This window comes from Euprymna scolopes, chromosome 13 (assembly GCF_053919585.1).
Source record: "Euprymna scolopes isolate OS-2025 chromosome 13, ASM5391958v1, whole genome shotgun sequence".
NCBI classification, from domain to species: Eukaryota; Metazoa; Mollusca; class Cephalopoda; order Sepiida; family Sepiolidae; genus Euprymna; species Euprymna scolopes.
This window is the reverse complement of record NC_136494.1, coordinates 47,913,332-47,929,308: the sequence shown is the minus strand read 5'-3', so window position 1 is coordinate 47,929,308 and position 15,977 is coordinate 47,913,332. Positions and strand designations below refer to the sequence as shown.

The 15,977-nt window shown below is 32.4% G+C and overlaps 1 protein-coding gene across 3 annotated transcripts in view; it reads right to left on the bottom strand.

Annotated features, from left to right (window-relative positions):
- Positions 1-15,977, bottom strand: part of LOC145292012 (DNA (cytosine-5)-methyltransferase 3B-like) — a 667,010-nt gene that overhangs the window by 483,280 nt on the left and 167,753 nt on the right. For all 3 annotated transcript variants that reach the window (XM_080138008.1, XM_080138009.1, XM_080138010.1), the window contains exon 5: positions 12,998-13,120. In XM_080138008.1, the coding sequence (XP_079994134.1) occupies positions 12,998-13,120 (123 nt within the window). The remainder of the gene's footprint in view (positions 1-12,997; positions 13,121-15,977) is intronic.

Here is a 15,977-nt window from a genome sequence, read left to right as displayed (position 1 = left end):
TAAGAAAGTGACGTCCCTCTAACAGAAAACATGATGCTTGAAATATCAGGTATTCTATTTAAATATAAAAAAGAAACAAGTTTTTGCTAAAGCCGACAAATTGTTAAAAAATTTGAATTAATGTTATCTTGATTTTTAATTACGTTTCATGTCTTTTCCTACCATTTTTATTTTTTAACTGAGCACCTCCTACAAATATTTAAATATTGATTATTTTTTTATTTTATTTTTTTTTTAATAATCAGGTGGATTAGTTTCCATTCGATAATAATTCACTGAAAACATTTTTTTAAAGGACGAAAATTAGAAGTGTGTTACCGTTCGTACACATGAACTAAAACAATCACATTTCACATTTTCGCTTGTTAAAATATTTTAAAATTTACTACTACCCAATTTTTTAAAATATTTGTGTGGTTGATAACAAAATAGCTCTAACTAAATGTAATAAATTTTTTTATAACCAGATTTTCAATAAAAAAAAATCGATTTGGAATAAAAAATAAACAACAAAAACAAAACATCTGTTTACGCCATGTTTTCGCTGCTGCTTCTGCTGCTATTGCTAATACTACAGAAGTCTTGATTCAAATTCATAACAATTTTTTTGGATATTATGTTTTTAAAATTGCTACATACAAAATCTTATCAAAAATGCTGTTTTATGATGTTCATATGTGTTTATCACTTTATTTGCTTAAGACTCTAAAAATATATAATGTATGTTATTATTTACTAATTCATTTGAAAGTATATTCATTTCTGAACAAAACGGTGGTATTTTGAAGACTTAAAGTGCTTTGATTTTTAAAATATGACTATTTTAGCAGAAACCCCTTGAAATCTGTGATTATCCAAAGCGTTTTAACGACCATGTGTATTGCTAGTGCAACAGTGTTATTTTGCATCGAATTCACATGTTGTTTTTTCAACTAGATCTATGTTGCCGTCCATTTGCAAAGATGTTCTTCCCCCACCCACCATGATAATTCCATTATTTATTTATTTAAATGTAGTTGCAATGCGCACTAATGTTGAGCAACCATCGCAAAGATTAGATTTCTGTTTGAAACAACATGTACCAGCAAAGATTCGTTATGCAAATTTTTCACCCTCGAAAATTCTGAATAATAGGTATGGTTCTGAGATTTACAAGCACCTTATAAATAACCATGCGGGTGCCACGAATTTCAGTGCTGACATGTTTACGATCTTGAGTAAGTCGCACTCGACCTTTCATTTGAAAATTCTAGAGACTATTTGTATTAAGTCTTTGAGACCTTCTCTTTGCAAGCAAAAAGAAAATCTTTTAGGATTTAATTTAGTCTCTATGTAATTTTCCCCCCGTTTATTTTTCGTTTTTTTTTCTTTCCTCCCCCCGCCATATTTATGTCCTTTTTTAATTTTAATTTCCTCGATTTACCTCTGTTGAACGAGGAACGAAACCTGGTTAGCTAACCTTTATTTTCATTTTTTATTTTGGAAAATCATTATGTTGATTGGTCTGTATGTAACATATATATATATATATATATATATATATATATATATATATATAAAGCTGAACGTCTGTGTGTGTCTCTGGTCACGAATAGGCTCCTATATGGCTGACTTATAGAAAACTGATCACATATAATGATAGAAGATATATCGAGACACTGGAATGGGTATGTTTGATCTGGCATAATGATGATTCATTAAAATTGTGGGGTCTGCGTATGCACCTTGTCCACAAAGTACAGAAATAAAAAATTTAAAAATTAAAAAAAAAAAACGTTTACAAGTGTTTTTGATATATATGTACATAATAATACTTTGATAAGTATGTTTTAACTTAAATAGGGATGGTATAATAAAATTGTGGGGTTTGCGTTCTCCTGGCCTCCGTAGAATGGAAATAGGAACCAACTTTAATAAAGACTTTTCATATCTATCTGTGTAAGTATACTTTGATAATTATGTTTCAGTTTGAAGAAATATGGTATAATAAAATTATGGAGGTGTTCGTTCACGGCTGACCTCCATATAATGGAAATATATCACAAAGTTTAACAAGGTTTTTTAATATAGATCCACAGAATATTGTGATAAATGTTTCAGTGTGACCAGGTATGGTATAATAAATTATGGGGGTTATCTATTTTATTTTTACTTTAATCATATTTTGCTTTGGTTTTCATACCCCCAAATTCGAAGCTATCTCTTTACAACCGTTCCATTTCATAACCTATCATACTTTCATAGTCCATTTTCTGTAGGCCGTTTTTGAACCCAGTCAACAACGGGTACTTTTGCTAGTGTATATATATATATATATATATATATATATATATATATATATATATATATATATTCTTTATGTAAATACAGTCATATCTTGCTACGATGTGCAGATCATTTCAATCATCTTTGATTTCATCAGGCAAGAAAAATTAAAATACAAAAATTAAAAAGATTCCAGACCCTTTCAAATTTTGAGGAGAGAAAAAAAATGTCATGACTGGCAATAAGCAATAATTAAAGTTCTTATGAGATTAAATTAATTGCAAAAATCAAGTTTCTGTTAAAAGAAGGGGAGAAGGATCAAAACGGTAGTTTTAGGGAAAAGCTAGAGAAAGTGATAAGAAGGAGGGAGTAATATAATGATATAGAGAGGGTGTGAAAACAGTAAGGGAAGGAAAAATGGAAGGGGAGTGAAAACAGTTATCATGGTTACAGACGATGATAGTAAAGATACAATTCAAGTCATTTAAAAGTGTTTCAACTATAGAAAAAGTTTAAATTGGGTCAACTAGTCTATCAATAAAAATACGTTTTTCATTCAATTTTTTATTTATTTATTTTTTTAATTCTTATTTTTATTTGTATTTATTGTTTTGAAATTAACGTTGAATTTTTCCTATTTGTATCGAATTGGATATTTATTTAATTTATCTTTTATCTATAAATATAAAAGCGAAAATGTATGTATGTTTGTATGTGTGTGTGTTCGCTTTTTCTGTATGTCTACAAAAGGCTTTTTTCAGAGAAGTGGTCGGTCGCTTCACAACTTTTAAAAACTTTTTATATCACATATAAATTGTAATATCTCACAGTTAACAACGAAGCTCGCCTGTCTATTTAATTTGCTCGATTTCGGGAAGATAAATATTCAACATTTGTCGCTCGCCGAATGTGGGTTAGTCTTTTTCCCATAACATCTTGGGGAAAAAAAAAAAAAAAAAAAAAAAAAAGAAAAAAAAAACACGTTCAGCAGTAAATGAAATACTATCCCACAGTCAAACTTGACCTCATTAACTCATTAAAACGGGCACCTGCCAAATCCAAGTAATTAAATAAATTCAAACGTGTTTCCGTTAGCATCTCGCGGTGGGGCAATGGTTAACATCGCATGTTTTTTTTTTCACACTTTAATTTACAACTTTGCCCCAAGGGTTCGGGTTCGATCCTCATACTTACCTACCAAAATATTTTTTTAACCCCCCACCCCCACCCCCGGAGTTTCCACACACACCTCCAAACACCTGGGCAACGCCGGGTACCCCTCGCTAGTATTTTAATAAGTTGGAATATTTAAACTTATGAAATAGTAGTTACTTTAGCTTTTATTTTGTTTCCTTATATATATTTATATATATATATGTTAAGATTTTTGTTCCTTAGAAGCGCTGGTTGAGTTTGAATAAAATGAATCCGTATTATATATGTTTGAAGCCGAAACAATGCATTATTACAAAATAAACAGACATTTATTTTGTTTCAATATAAATTGGAAACAAAATAAATGTCTGTTTATTTCATAATAATGCATTGTTTCGGCTTTAAACGTATATAATAATGTATTCAGTATTTTTATATATATATATATATATATATATATATATATATATACACACACACAAACACGCATGTATAGAGATATACTCGCGCAGACACATCCACATAATCAAATGTACATGTATATATTGTGTTTTAAATTTATATTAATTTATATAAGTATTAAGTTTTTTGCTTTCTTTTTGTGATTCCTAATTATTATTATTATTTACTTATTTTATTTCATTTTTTATTTATTTATTAAGTTATTTTTTATAATATTTAAACTTATTAATAAAGTTTTAGTATATACAAGGTGTTAATCTAAGTAATTTTCGAAGGATTTTCTAAAGAATTTTAAAATTCATTTATGGTTACCTTTAAATTCTACAGTTTAATAATCTTTTAAAAAATTATAAGGTGTATTCTTTACGAACTTAATTAATTCTTTTATAAGCATCATTTCTTCTTAATATTTAATATATCTTAGAAAGTATGTAATTCAAATTATAGTATTGGGACTCTTTAGTTTAAGATGAATATAAATATATGGTAAAGGAATAGGTACAGTGAAAATATTTAAACTGATATGCTAAGTTAAGTACGAATAATTAGTACTGCAGAAAGTGAATTAGAGCAATGAAGATCAGAGCTTGGGTGTTAATTTTATTGAGGGTGTTCTAGTAATATTTGGTAAGCTTGGTATAATTATGGAAAATTGGCATTTTAGGCTTATCAAGTTGTTAGTGATAGAATGGAATACCTAATTTATGGGTGTACTAGGTATATTATTCATACATATACATACATACACGCAGCATACACATAGGAACATACATAGAAACAAAGACACCATATCGATACTAAAACAATACATGTATATATATATCTCAAAAAAAAATAAAAATTACAATAAGCTTACCAAGGTAATCAAAATGGTAAACTTAAAATATATTATAAATATTAAAGTGTTAATATTTACAAGTAAAGTAATCTCAACCAGATGTAAAAGCTCAATAAAACCGAAAAGGAAATAGAGCTTATAATATGAACAAATGATTAATAAAACAAGTTAAAAGACATCTTGAAAAAGAGTTAAAACATATTTAATTTTAAAAAAGGAAGCACAAGATAAGTGGATAGTCCTTAATCCACAGAGTTTCGAAGAAATACTCTCCTTCTCATCAGAGGGCAGGAATTAGCAAAATGCAAGATATATATATACATATATAAATGCAAGCAAATAAACATATATACACACATACATGTGTATACCCACATAATATCAAACATTATATACACATACAAATATATACATATATCAACGCATATAACATGCATACACACACATGGATAAGGCATAAGCATATATATGAGCAGAAAAGCATACAAATGTACAAAGAAATACACACATATATCACATACAGACATTTTATCGTTTTAGTAAAGTTATGGATTTTTTATATATTTACTGGTTGAATCAAATCAATTATTAATTTGTATTTTAATAAGTTAATATATTAAAGCTTATTAAATAATAGTAAGTATATCTTTTAGTATACTTAGATATATAGCTAACCTTTATTTTCATTCATACAACCATATATAGTGTCGGCAAAAAGAAAGTCCACACTTGTAATTTTTTCAAAAGCAGCAAATTTAAGCTAAATTTAATGTAACTGTTTAAACAAACTATACCTCATTTGATTCGCCTTTTATTCCTCTATAATTTTACTTGTTCATATTTGACTTTTAATTGAAATATTCTAGTGTTCATGTCAATTTTAAAAAATAATTTCGAAATTGAGAAGGCAAGAAAAAAAAAGTCCGCAGCAGCAAATTCGCTTGAAACCAGCTTAAATTATTGCCCCTAAAATCAGTTCCAACTATCCACCAACAACAAAGCATCTCTAATCGTAATTGCTGTTCCAGGTTATACAACGTGAAATTTAGTCCATAGGAGCTTATTAATCTCCACCTTTCTGATTTATCCAATCGAAAAATTGGCCGCAGATTGAAATATGATGAGAAAACGGTACAAAAGACTGTGCAAAAGCACGAAAACACCGGCAGCGTTTATGATGCCCCTAACTCTGCTCGTACTAGAGTTACTTTTAACAGGGAAGACAATGCTATCAAGATCTGCAACTTAAGAAACAGATTTGAAACGGCTCCCCAAATCCAACAACAGTGCAATCTTGTTACAAAATGCTCTCTTTCTACTGTCAAGAACAGATTAAAGGAAGATATGCTGCAAGTCGCAAGTCAATGATTTCTGTAAAGAACAGAAAGTGCCAAGCAACAGCTACGCAATGATAAAATTTCAAATATTGAAGAACTTTGGACAAAAATTAAAGAAAAGTAGGATGCCCTTTCCTCGGAGTATTGCTGCAGAAGAAATTCCCAAAAGATTGCAGGCTGTCAAATTGCAGAAGGGTTATACTAATAAATATTAACTAGTTCATTATGTTTCTGTTGTATTTGTGTTGCATTAATGTCCTAAATTTACCTTTAAATAACAATTTTCCATTATGCGGACTCTCTTTTTGCCTCCTTAATTTGAAGTTATTTTTTTTAAATTGACATGAACACTAGAATATTTCAATTAAAAGTCAAATATGAACCGGTAAAATTATAGACAAATAAAAGGCCAATCAAATGAGGTATAGGTTGTTTAAACAGTTACATTAAATTTAGCTTAAATTTGCAGTTTTTTGAAAAAATTACAAGTGCAGACTTTCTTTTTACCGCCTGTATATCATGTGTTATAAAGACCATTAATCTACCTGTGCATCCGTGTATATATTATTATTATTATTATCTTTATTATTATTATTCATAATTATTATCAATATTCATGTGTATTATTGTATATTAATATTTTAATATAAAATTTTTTTTTTAATTTTATAAATTTTATAATTTCTTATTATAGTCTCATATCAAAATTATATTTATTTTTAAAGGTTTTCTTAAGAAACTTAAAATACACTTTAAAAACTTTTTGTAATCTCTACTATTTGAAAGTAATTTCTAAAGGTTAATAGTGTTTTATTTTAAGAACTTAAATTAAATTATTTCAATTTTTTATATTTCATATATGCTGGGGAATAAGAGTAGTTAAACATTTAAAAATATTCAAGTCAATATATTAAGTGCTAAATAAAATAAAACAAAACCTTCGAGTTTGGGTAGTTATTTTATGGAGGGTGTTATGTAACTGGTATTATCTAGTTGTTAGTGGTAAGTTTAATTAATTAGTGTGTCGGGCTAAATAGGTGTATAGAGTATGTGTCACAAACACACAAAAAACGAGTATACATATATAAAAACCCATGTATCATCACAAAAAAAAACAACAACATTAATACATATATATACATAAGCATATACAAATATATACATACTAAAACTATATATACAATCACCCGTACAACACATGTATATAACTATCAATACATATACAAATACATATATACACAGACACATACATATACAAATACACACACCAAACAAATATGTAACATATAAATATCCAAGGAACAATAAACAGTAAACATATATACTTACAGTATACAGATTATCTTTTTTTCTTCTTTTTTTTTATAAGATGGATAAAGGTAAAATTAAGAGGTAATATTAAGATTACTAAGAAGATGTTCTTTATAATGTCTGCAGTGTATGGAAGTTTCTAATCTTTTATTGAGTAACTTTATAACTGTCTTTAATAAATCATATGATAAATAATTTTTCGAAAAGGCAAAGGTAACATGGGGAGCTAAGCATGTTTTAGCTTTTTTTAGAATATTCCATTCTATGGTTGGTGTTAGGTTTTTTTCAATAAGTTCTTCATAGTAAACTGAAAGTGATGTAATAATTTTACGGTTGGAGTTTTCAAATGAACTTTTTAACTTCTAAAACATTCCTTGAATATATTACTTGAATATAGTATTTACTACTATTTGGATTTTCCTTTGTGGAGATTTTTGCACTGTATATTACTGATGTTACTAAGCAATTTCCATTCAATGGGCATTCATGTTTATTTTTACAAATATAATAAAGAATAAAAAATTATAATTTGCTCTCTTTGATTGACCACTATCAACGACCCTTGTTGAAATTCAATTATTCTTAATTTTTGGATATCCTGGAATAAACATATATATATATATATATATATATATATATATATATATATATACACATATATATATATGTTCTTTATCAACATTATGTATCTTTTCAACATATAAACATGAAGAGAGAAGGAAATTTGATTTTAATGTTTCAAATCTACAAGCATATGTATATATGACATTTTATTTTATCATATTGAGCTACTTTTCGTGGCAAGTTGGAAATTCATTTAAATAGCTCTAAATGAAAGTTTTTAAATGGGTTTACATAAATTATTTAAATATTTAATATGCACACACATATAGATCTATTAATAGAAACTTTGAATCGTAAAGAGTTTCCATTTATTCTATCTCACATTGAATATTAGGTATGATTAATTGGATGAAGTATGGAAAAAGGGCGCCGGAAGCCAAGAGACTCAACACAGGTTGACTGCCAACATGTGTCATTTGTAAACAAACATACATAACCTGAGTTATTTGTTTTATTTGTTGATTTTAAAGTGCGGGGGATATGTTTTTTATGTGGGTCTAATTAAAAAACAAGTAATGGATTCTTATCAGCATTCAAGCATTCTCAGTTCCAACCCGTTCAGTCAGGTTTTCCAGAAGTCGACCACCGCCATCTTGACTGCTGGTCTTATATTCCCTTATTCCAGTGTCTAGTCTCATTAATATGCAAATCACATCAAACTACATTCCCCACTTATCCTTAAAGATCATATCATAAACTTAAACCCCTGCTAGTCTCGCAACCTAGCCCATTGAATTACAATTCCAGTTGTCCAGGTGTTTGGAGGTGTGTGTGTTAAAAAAAAAATGTAAAAGAAAAAAACTGTTTTAGTAGGAAGGTAGGATTGAACCCGGAAGCCTTGACGCAAAGGTGGAAACGAAAAGGAAAAAAGCCAGCCACCTAATCATCTCAGCCATGCATGAGGGGAGAGGAATTGATAAGAGTGTTAAATTAAGGGTTAAAAAGTGAATCAAGTCAAATAGGTTTGATTGATAGGTGGCCGCTTAATGAGGTCATCGCAGGAGCGTTATGATGACGTGACAGTTTTTTATTTACCACGGGGCAGCTTTTTGGGGTTTGTTTACTTTGTTTCAATACGGGGCAGTTTTGGCTTCCCCAAGATGATGGGGGGGGGGGATAATGATTGGGGAAACCAGCTCCCAGGGGATTGTCCAAATTGAATAGCAATTGTTTGATATAAGGAAAAACTCTGCATTGATCAAAGCTGATTGCTTTTGGACCTTCTTGGCGATCGCGACTGCAATGATGCCAGCTTGGAATTAGTTTCGCTTTTATTATACGAAAAAGCCGAATTCACATGCGGCAATCCAAGAATGTAGAATATTTAGCTTTTCAAAGTCGGGCAAATTAAATACAGGCGACCACCGTTGTTAACTTGTAGATATTATGATTTCGATGTGATATAAAAAGTTTTAAGAATGAGCGACAGCCTCGAAAACCCGCCAGAAAAAAGCCTTTTGAAGACATACACAAAAAGCGCACATACATACATACATACATACATACACACACTTCCGCTTTTATATATATAGATAACTCTTTCGTTTAAAAAACAACTTTTTTTCTTTTCAGCAAATACCACCAAATTTCATTTTAAATTCCTCATTTAAAAACGATGACTTTTTAATACATGTAATAAATCCCCAGACGTACCCCTCCACCGTACTGTATACCGATACTCTATGGCTGACTGGGATAGCTTCCATACAGTCACATCTAATTTACCCCTGCACTCCATGTTTAAAAAGGAAGTGTCCTCTATAGTATCAGATCTGACCGAATGGTTAATTGTAGGCATAGACCAATTCATACCATCTAAAAAATTCCAACAAAAACCTAACAGCCAGCCATGGTTCTCACCAGAATGTGCTGCTGCTATCGTGCACAGAAATCACTTTTTCCATAGCTACCAACGTAATAGATGCACTGAGACTAAAGTTGCTTTCAGGACTGCCAGCAACCACTGTAAAAGCGTAATAAAAAATGCAAGAGAGCTATATGCCCAGTCTGTTAAATCCAAGGTAGCTGATCAGCGGCTTGGTTCTCACCAGTTTTGGCAAATAATAAATAGGATCCTGAACAAAAGTGTGCATTCTATCCCAACCATTATCAATGGACCAGAGGTCATCTCGTCAGCATCAGACAAGGCCAAACTATTTGCAAAGAACTTTGCAGCTAATTCTACCCTATGCGACGAAGGCCATCAACTTCCTCCTATAACACTGAACATGCTAGGTAACATACAAATAACACTGAACATGCTAGGTAACATACAAATATCCATGCATGAGGTCGCCAAGCTAATCAAGAATCTTGATTCCAGTAAAACAACTGTCCCTGACGGCATCCCAATTATAGTGTTAAAAAAGCTTCAACCAGAACTTGCTTCCATACTTACGAAACTGTTTAAGCGTTGCCTTAAGGAGAAGTGCTTTCCGACTCCCTGGAAAACCTCATCAGTTTGCCCTGTATTCAGGTGATAAGTCATCTCCCTCTCAGTACAGACCAATAAGTCTCCTGTGTGTTATGAGTAAGTTGCTGGAATCCATATTGAATAGAGAAATAGTCAACCACCTCAGCGACACACAATATGGTTTCCGCTCTGCAAGATCTACCGCAGATGTACTGACGGTTATATCTCACAGGATTAGTGAATCTCTTGACAAAGGCTCCCTTTCTAGGGCAATTGCTCTTGACATATCAAAAGCCTTCGACAAGGTATGGCATAAGGGTCTACTTCACAAGATTTCCAGCTACGGTATAACTGGAAATGTTTTCTCAATCATAAGAGTAGTGGACGATGGACAAAAATCAGAGGCCTGCAGTATTAATGCTGGAGTCCCTCAGGGGTCAATCCTGGGCCCAACTCTCTTCCTGATCTACATCAATGACCTCCCTAAACACATACTTAAATCATTCGTTGACATCTATGCTGATGACACGACCATCTACAGCAACACATCAAAGGCTGAAAATGACAAAGTTCTCTCTGATTCCCTCTCCTCTGATCTCAAGCGCGTGGTTCAGTGGAGAAAGACGTGGCTGGTTACCTTTAATGCATCTAAAACCAAACTCCTATCCTTACATCATCAACGCTCTGATCCCCATCTGGTATCAATTGTGATGGATGGCTCTCGTCTGGGAGAGGCCCCGTGTTTTGACAAGCTTCTGGGTTTGACCTTTACTCCTGATCTGAAATGGAACACGTAAATCAAGTCTGTTGCCAAGGTCGCTGGAAAGATGGTGGGATCCTTCTACCGCTCCAGAAGATATCTCACTACTGATGCAATTCTCTATCTATATAAAAGCCAAGTACGTCCAAGGATGGAGTACTGCTGCCATATCTGGGCAGGAGCTGCTAAAAACAGTCTATCCTGCCTTGATAGAGTACAAAATAGACTTTGTGGCTTAGTGGGGGATGCCCTTTTCTCTACCCTGCAACCTCTCTCCCACAGAAGAGACGTTGCGAGTCTATCTTTGTTTTATCGTTATTTCCATGGCAGGTGCTCGTCTGAACCCCAATCTCTGGTCCCCCCTCGCCAATTTTTCATGAAAAACACCCATCTAGCCGAATCTACTGTGAAAAATTTCCCCCACTCTTTATCTCTGCCTAAATCAAAACGTGGATTCCATGAACAAAGCTTCTTTCTTAGAACTGCACACCTGTGGAACTCTGTTCCATCTGCCTGCTTCCCACCTGACTACAACTTGGATGTGTTCAAGTACAACATTAACAAATTCCTAATTAACCGCTCCCTTAAGTAAACACTTCATCAAATCTCCACACTAACGTAATGTACTTGCAATAACCCTTATTCCTGAGTGGCTTCAGGGCCTTGATAAGTGGTGACCACTGTGTAAAAAAAAAAAAAAAAAAAAAAAAAAAAAACATATAAGATTCTGCAGGGGGGGGGGGCAAAAAGTGACATTTTAATGTTAAACATTACATATTTTTACATCGATTTATAACTGCCCCAAAAAATACGGCCGCCAAGTCTTCTACATAAAGTATACACGCGGCCGTTTATTTTGGGTCAACTTGTATTTAAAACCCGCTGAGTCATGTCACGTGATCTTGACGTCAGCAACCTCTAATGGCGGTCTTAATTTACAATTTAAAAATGTTGTTATCGGTAAAAAAAATTGATTAAAGCTAAACTATGAACGTCTACGCTATGGCAACGTTACCAAAGTTATTACCACATTCAAAATAGTTAGACTCGATAGTTAAACGAAAAATAATAAGCCAAACATGTGAAGTAAAAAAAAAAAATATGGTTACAAAAAATATTAACGAACAAAGTTTTTAAAAATAAAAACAGCCAGACACCATTTTCCAGTCTTTAGAGTAAGGCAGACGAAGTGAGAGAGAGAGAGAGAGAGAGAGAGAGAGAGAGAGAGAGAGAGATGTCTAGACAGATTCGACGGGGGGACATCGTGACCTGATTTACTTTAAATAGTTGATAAACCGAACAAACTTTATATACGCCGTTTTAGCGTAGGTAGTTACAGGTTGGTTCATTATCTAAATGTTTTGGGTTCGAATCGTGGTGTGAGATGTCTTTTTTTTTTTTTTTTTTTTTAGATTTTTTTACATTTAAATATTGAACCCTGTATTATTTAAGCCATTTTTCACGTCACGTTCGTTTTCCTGTTTTAATTTGTGTTTTACACCACCACCACCCCCCCCCCCCCCCCGCTTAATTAAAACATTGTTTTCTTTTCTTACTTCGCTTATAACAATGCTTACATCGTCATCGTCGTAACGCTCGACGACTTTCAAACATCTTTCACTTCTGGCTGGCCGATTTTATTTTCAAACTTCGCCTCAGAGGTTCGGCTTCGATCATCCCCCCCCCTCCCCGGTTTCTTTTTTATTTAACACCACACACCCCTACAAACACCCGGGTAACGCCGGGTACACCTCGCTAGGGGAAAATAAAAGAAAAGCAAAACATGAAGATGATGGACTATTTGAAGGATAAAAAAAAAAACAAATACTTACTATCGATTAATTTTCCTGGTGGGTGTATCACCTTTTTGGGTAACATTGTTTTTTCAGAGTTCCTCAATTTTGCAGATTGGATTTTTTTCAAGAATTGTAAGACAAATACAGGATATTCTTCATCTAAAAAGAAATGGCATTTTTGTCTTGTACAGATTAATTAAAAAAATGTATATCTTATATATAAAAAAAACTATCTGCATCATCATATTAGGTTTAAAAGAAAAATCTTGCAGAAATTTAAAACTTTGATTTCAAATGATGTATTTTCCAAAAAGATTTTGTTATAACACCTTTACTTCATATCTCATTTTAAAGAGCGTTTTTCACTCTATCTAACCTTTTAAATTACGATTGCTTCAAAATAATTGTCTTCTTTTTAGAAGGTGGAAAAAAAGCAAATTCACACAATTTTCTTATTTCAGTTCAAGCTAGGCTGAAAAGCTGCTAAAACAGCTTGTGACATAAATGAAGCTTTGGCCCATGAACCACTACTGAACACACAGCACAATAGTGGTGTAAGAAATTTTGTGGGGCGATGAAAGTCCTGAAGAAGATGAGCATAATGGTTGGCCATCGGATGTTGACAATGATCAATTAAGAGCCTTAGTTAAAACCAATCTGTGTACAACTTTTAAAGAACTTGCTTCTGAATTAGACATAACATATATGACGATTTCAAACCACTTGAGAAAGATTGGAAAGATAAAAAACTTGATAAATGGATGCCTCATGAATTGAACTACAACGAAAAGAAACGCTGTTATGAAGTGTCATTTTCCCTTCTTTTACACAAGAATGACCAGTTTCTCGACCAGGTTGTGACTCGCGATGAAAAGTGTTTTTGTACAACAATCGGTGATGCTCAGCTCAGTGGTTAGATGCCGACAAAGCTCCACAACACTTCCTGATGCCAGTTGCTCCAAAAGGTAATGCTGACTGTTTGGTGGTCATCCATGATAGCTTTTTGAATGCAAGCGAAACTATTACAGTAGAAAAATACTGTCAACAAATGGATGAAATGAATCAGAAACTTCAACAAGAACACCCAGCATTAGTCAACAGAAAAGGCCCAATTCTCCTCTGTGACAATGCCCAACCACATGTTGTTAAACCGACCCTGCAGAAGTTGAACGAATTGGGCTACGAAACTGCCTCATCCGCCATACTCTCCAGACTTTTTACCTACCGACATCCCTTTTTCAAGCATCTTGGCAACTTTCTGCATAAGAAATGCTTCAAAAACCCGAGAGATATCAAAAACGCCCTCAGCGACTTCATTGACACCAGAACGCAAAATTTTTATGTTACTTGTTTTGCATTGAAAAAAGTGTGTTGATGCTGATGGTGCTTATAAATTTGTTTGAGTCGAGATATGTTCATCTGAATTTAAAAATTAAAAACCGCAATAACTTTTTTGTCAACCTGATATATTATGCATTTCATACTGTTAGGTAAAACCATAATGGACAAAGGTGTTAGTTCACTTAGTACATTTCACGATGTTAAAAGAGCACGTGTTACTGATAGCCAGACACCATATTGAATATCCGTTGAGACAAGGGAAATAACTAAATATATAGAAGAAATTCACCAAGTTCAATAACTCTCACTTTAACATTGCTGGTGTTTTCTAGTGTCAAGTATAAGTCTATATGCTAGGCTATACAGTCAACTTGTTAATTTCGTTTCGCTAAAATTACATTCCATTCTATTTTTAACATCCGTTCATGATCGCTATCTTCCCGACGACTCTTCTCTTATATATATATATATATATATATATATATATATATATATATATATATATATATATATATATTGATATATATATATTGATATATATATATATATATATATATATATATATATATATATATATATTACTACTTGGCTTTGCATCATATATCAAAAATTTGTCTCTCTTATATTTAAACTTCAATACAAGAGGAAGATAAAAATAAGATGGAAATTAGAACTTGACTCTTTCCTCTAGGACATCACATATTGTCCAGCAAAACAAAATGCTGTTGTGGACACCTTGTCTCGAATTTGCTCTTCTACCACATCTGTTGACAAGTTATACACCTTGCACAAAAATTTGTTACCCAGGTGTAATTCAGTGCTACATTTTGTCAAGAGCAAGAATCTGTAATACTCTGTGGAAACAATATTATTGTTGCTCTTAGAAATGCTAAATCTGAAAAGGAGCCATTCAGCTAACATTCTCTGAGGAATCAGGGCTAAACAAAGGTCTCAATTTCACCACAGATATCAAAGGAAGATGTTTTAAACATTACTGGCCCATATGAACTCTATCCGTCCATCTATAAAGTTCACAATAGAAAAAAAACAAGAACAAATTATTATTCCTAGATGTGCTGATAACTCACACTGATCAGGGGGTTTATGTTATCTGTATATCGAAAGCCAACTTTCACTGGACAATATTTCACCATCCGTATAATGAAAAGAAAATAATCATTCGTTGCCTACAACACTGAACAAAGCAATATACAGTAATAGCAATATATATCAAGAGGAGATGGACTAAAAAAACTATCCAGAGAGAATGACATCAGCTCCAAGAAATCTGGACCAAACACTAAAGGACACCATATGAAAACTCACCACAGTTTGTATATCATAGATGAAGGGTTATTGGAGAAAATTCAAAGACTATGTAATCCATATGACATCAGGACAGTATTCAGAAGCGATTTGACTCTGAAAGCATCTTGTGCAAGTCAAATCCCTACGGACAAAATCAGGACTAAAAACTGTGTGTATGAGATTTCATGTAAATGTGGAAAACTATACAAAGGTGAGACATGTTACCCATTATAAGTAAAATTCGAAGAATATCAAAAAGGTCTGAAGATATTGAAGCTGACTACATGTGGAGGGAAAAGGAAAAAGGGAAGCCATCTACCCTTATGGGGTAGATGGCAGATAGAGAAAGATGATGCAGAGTAAGACA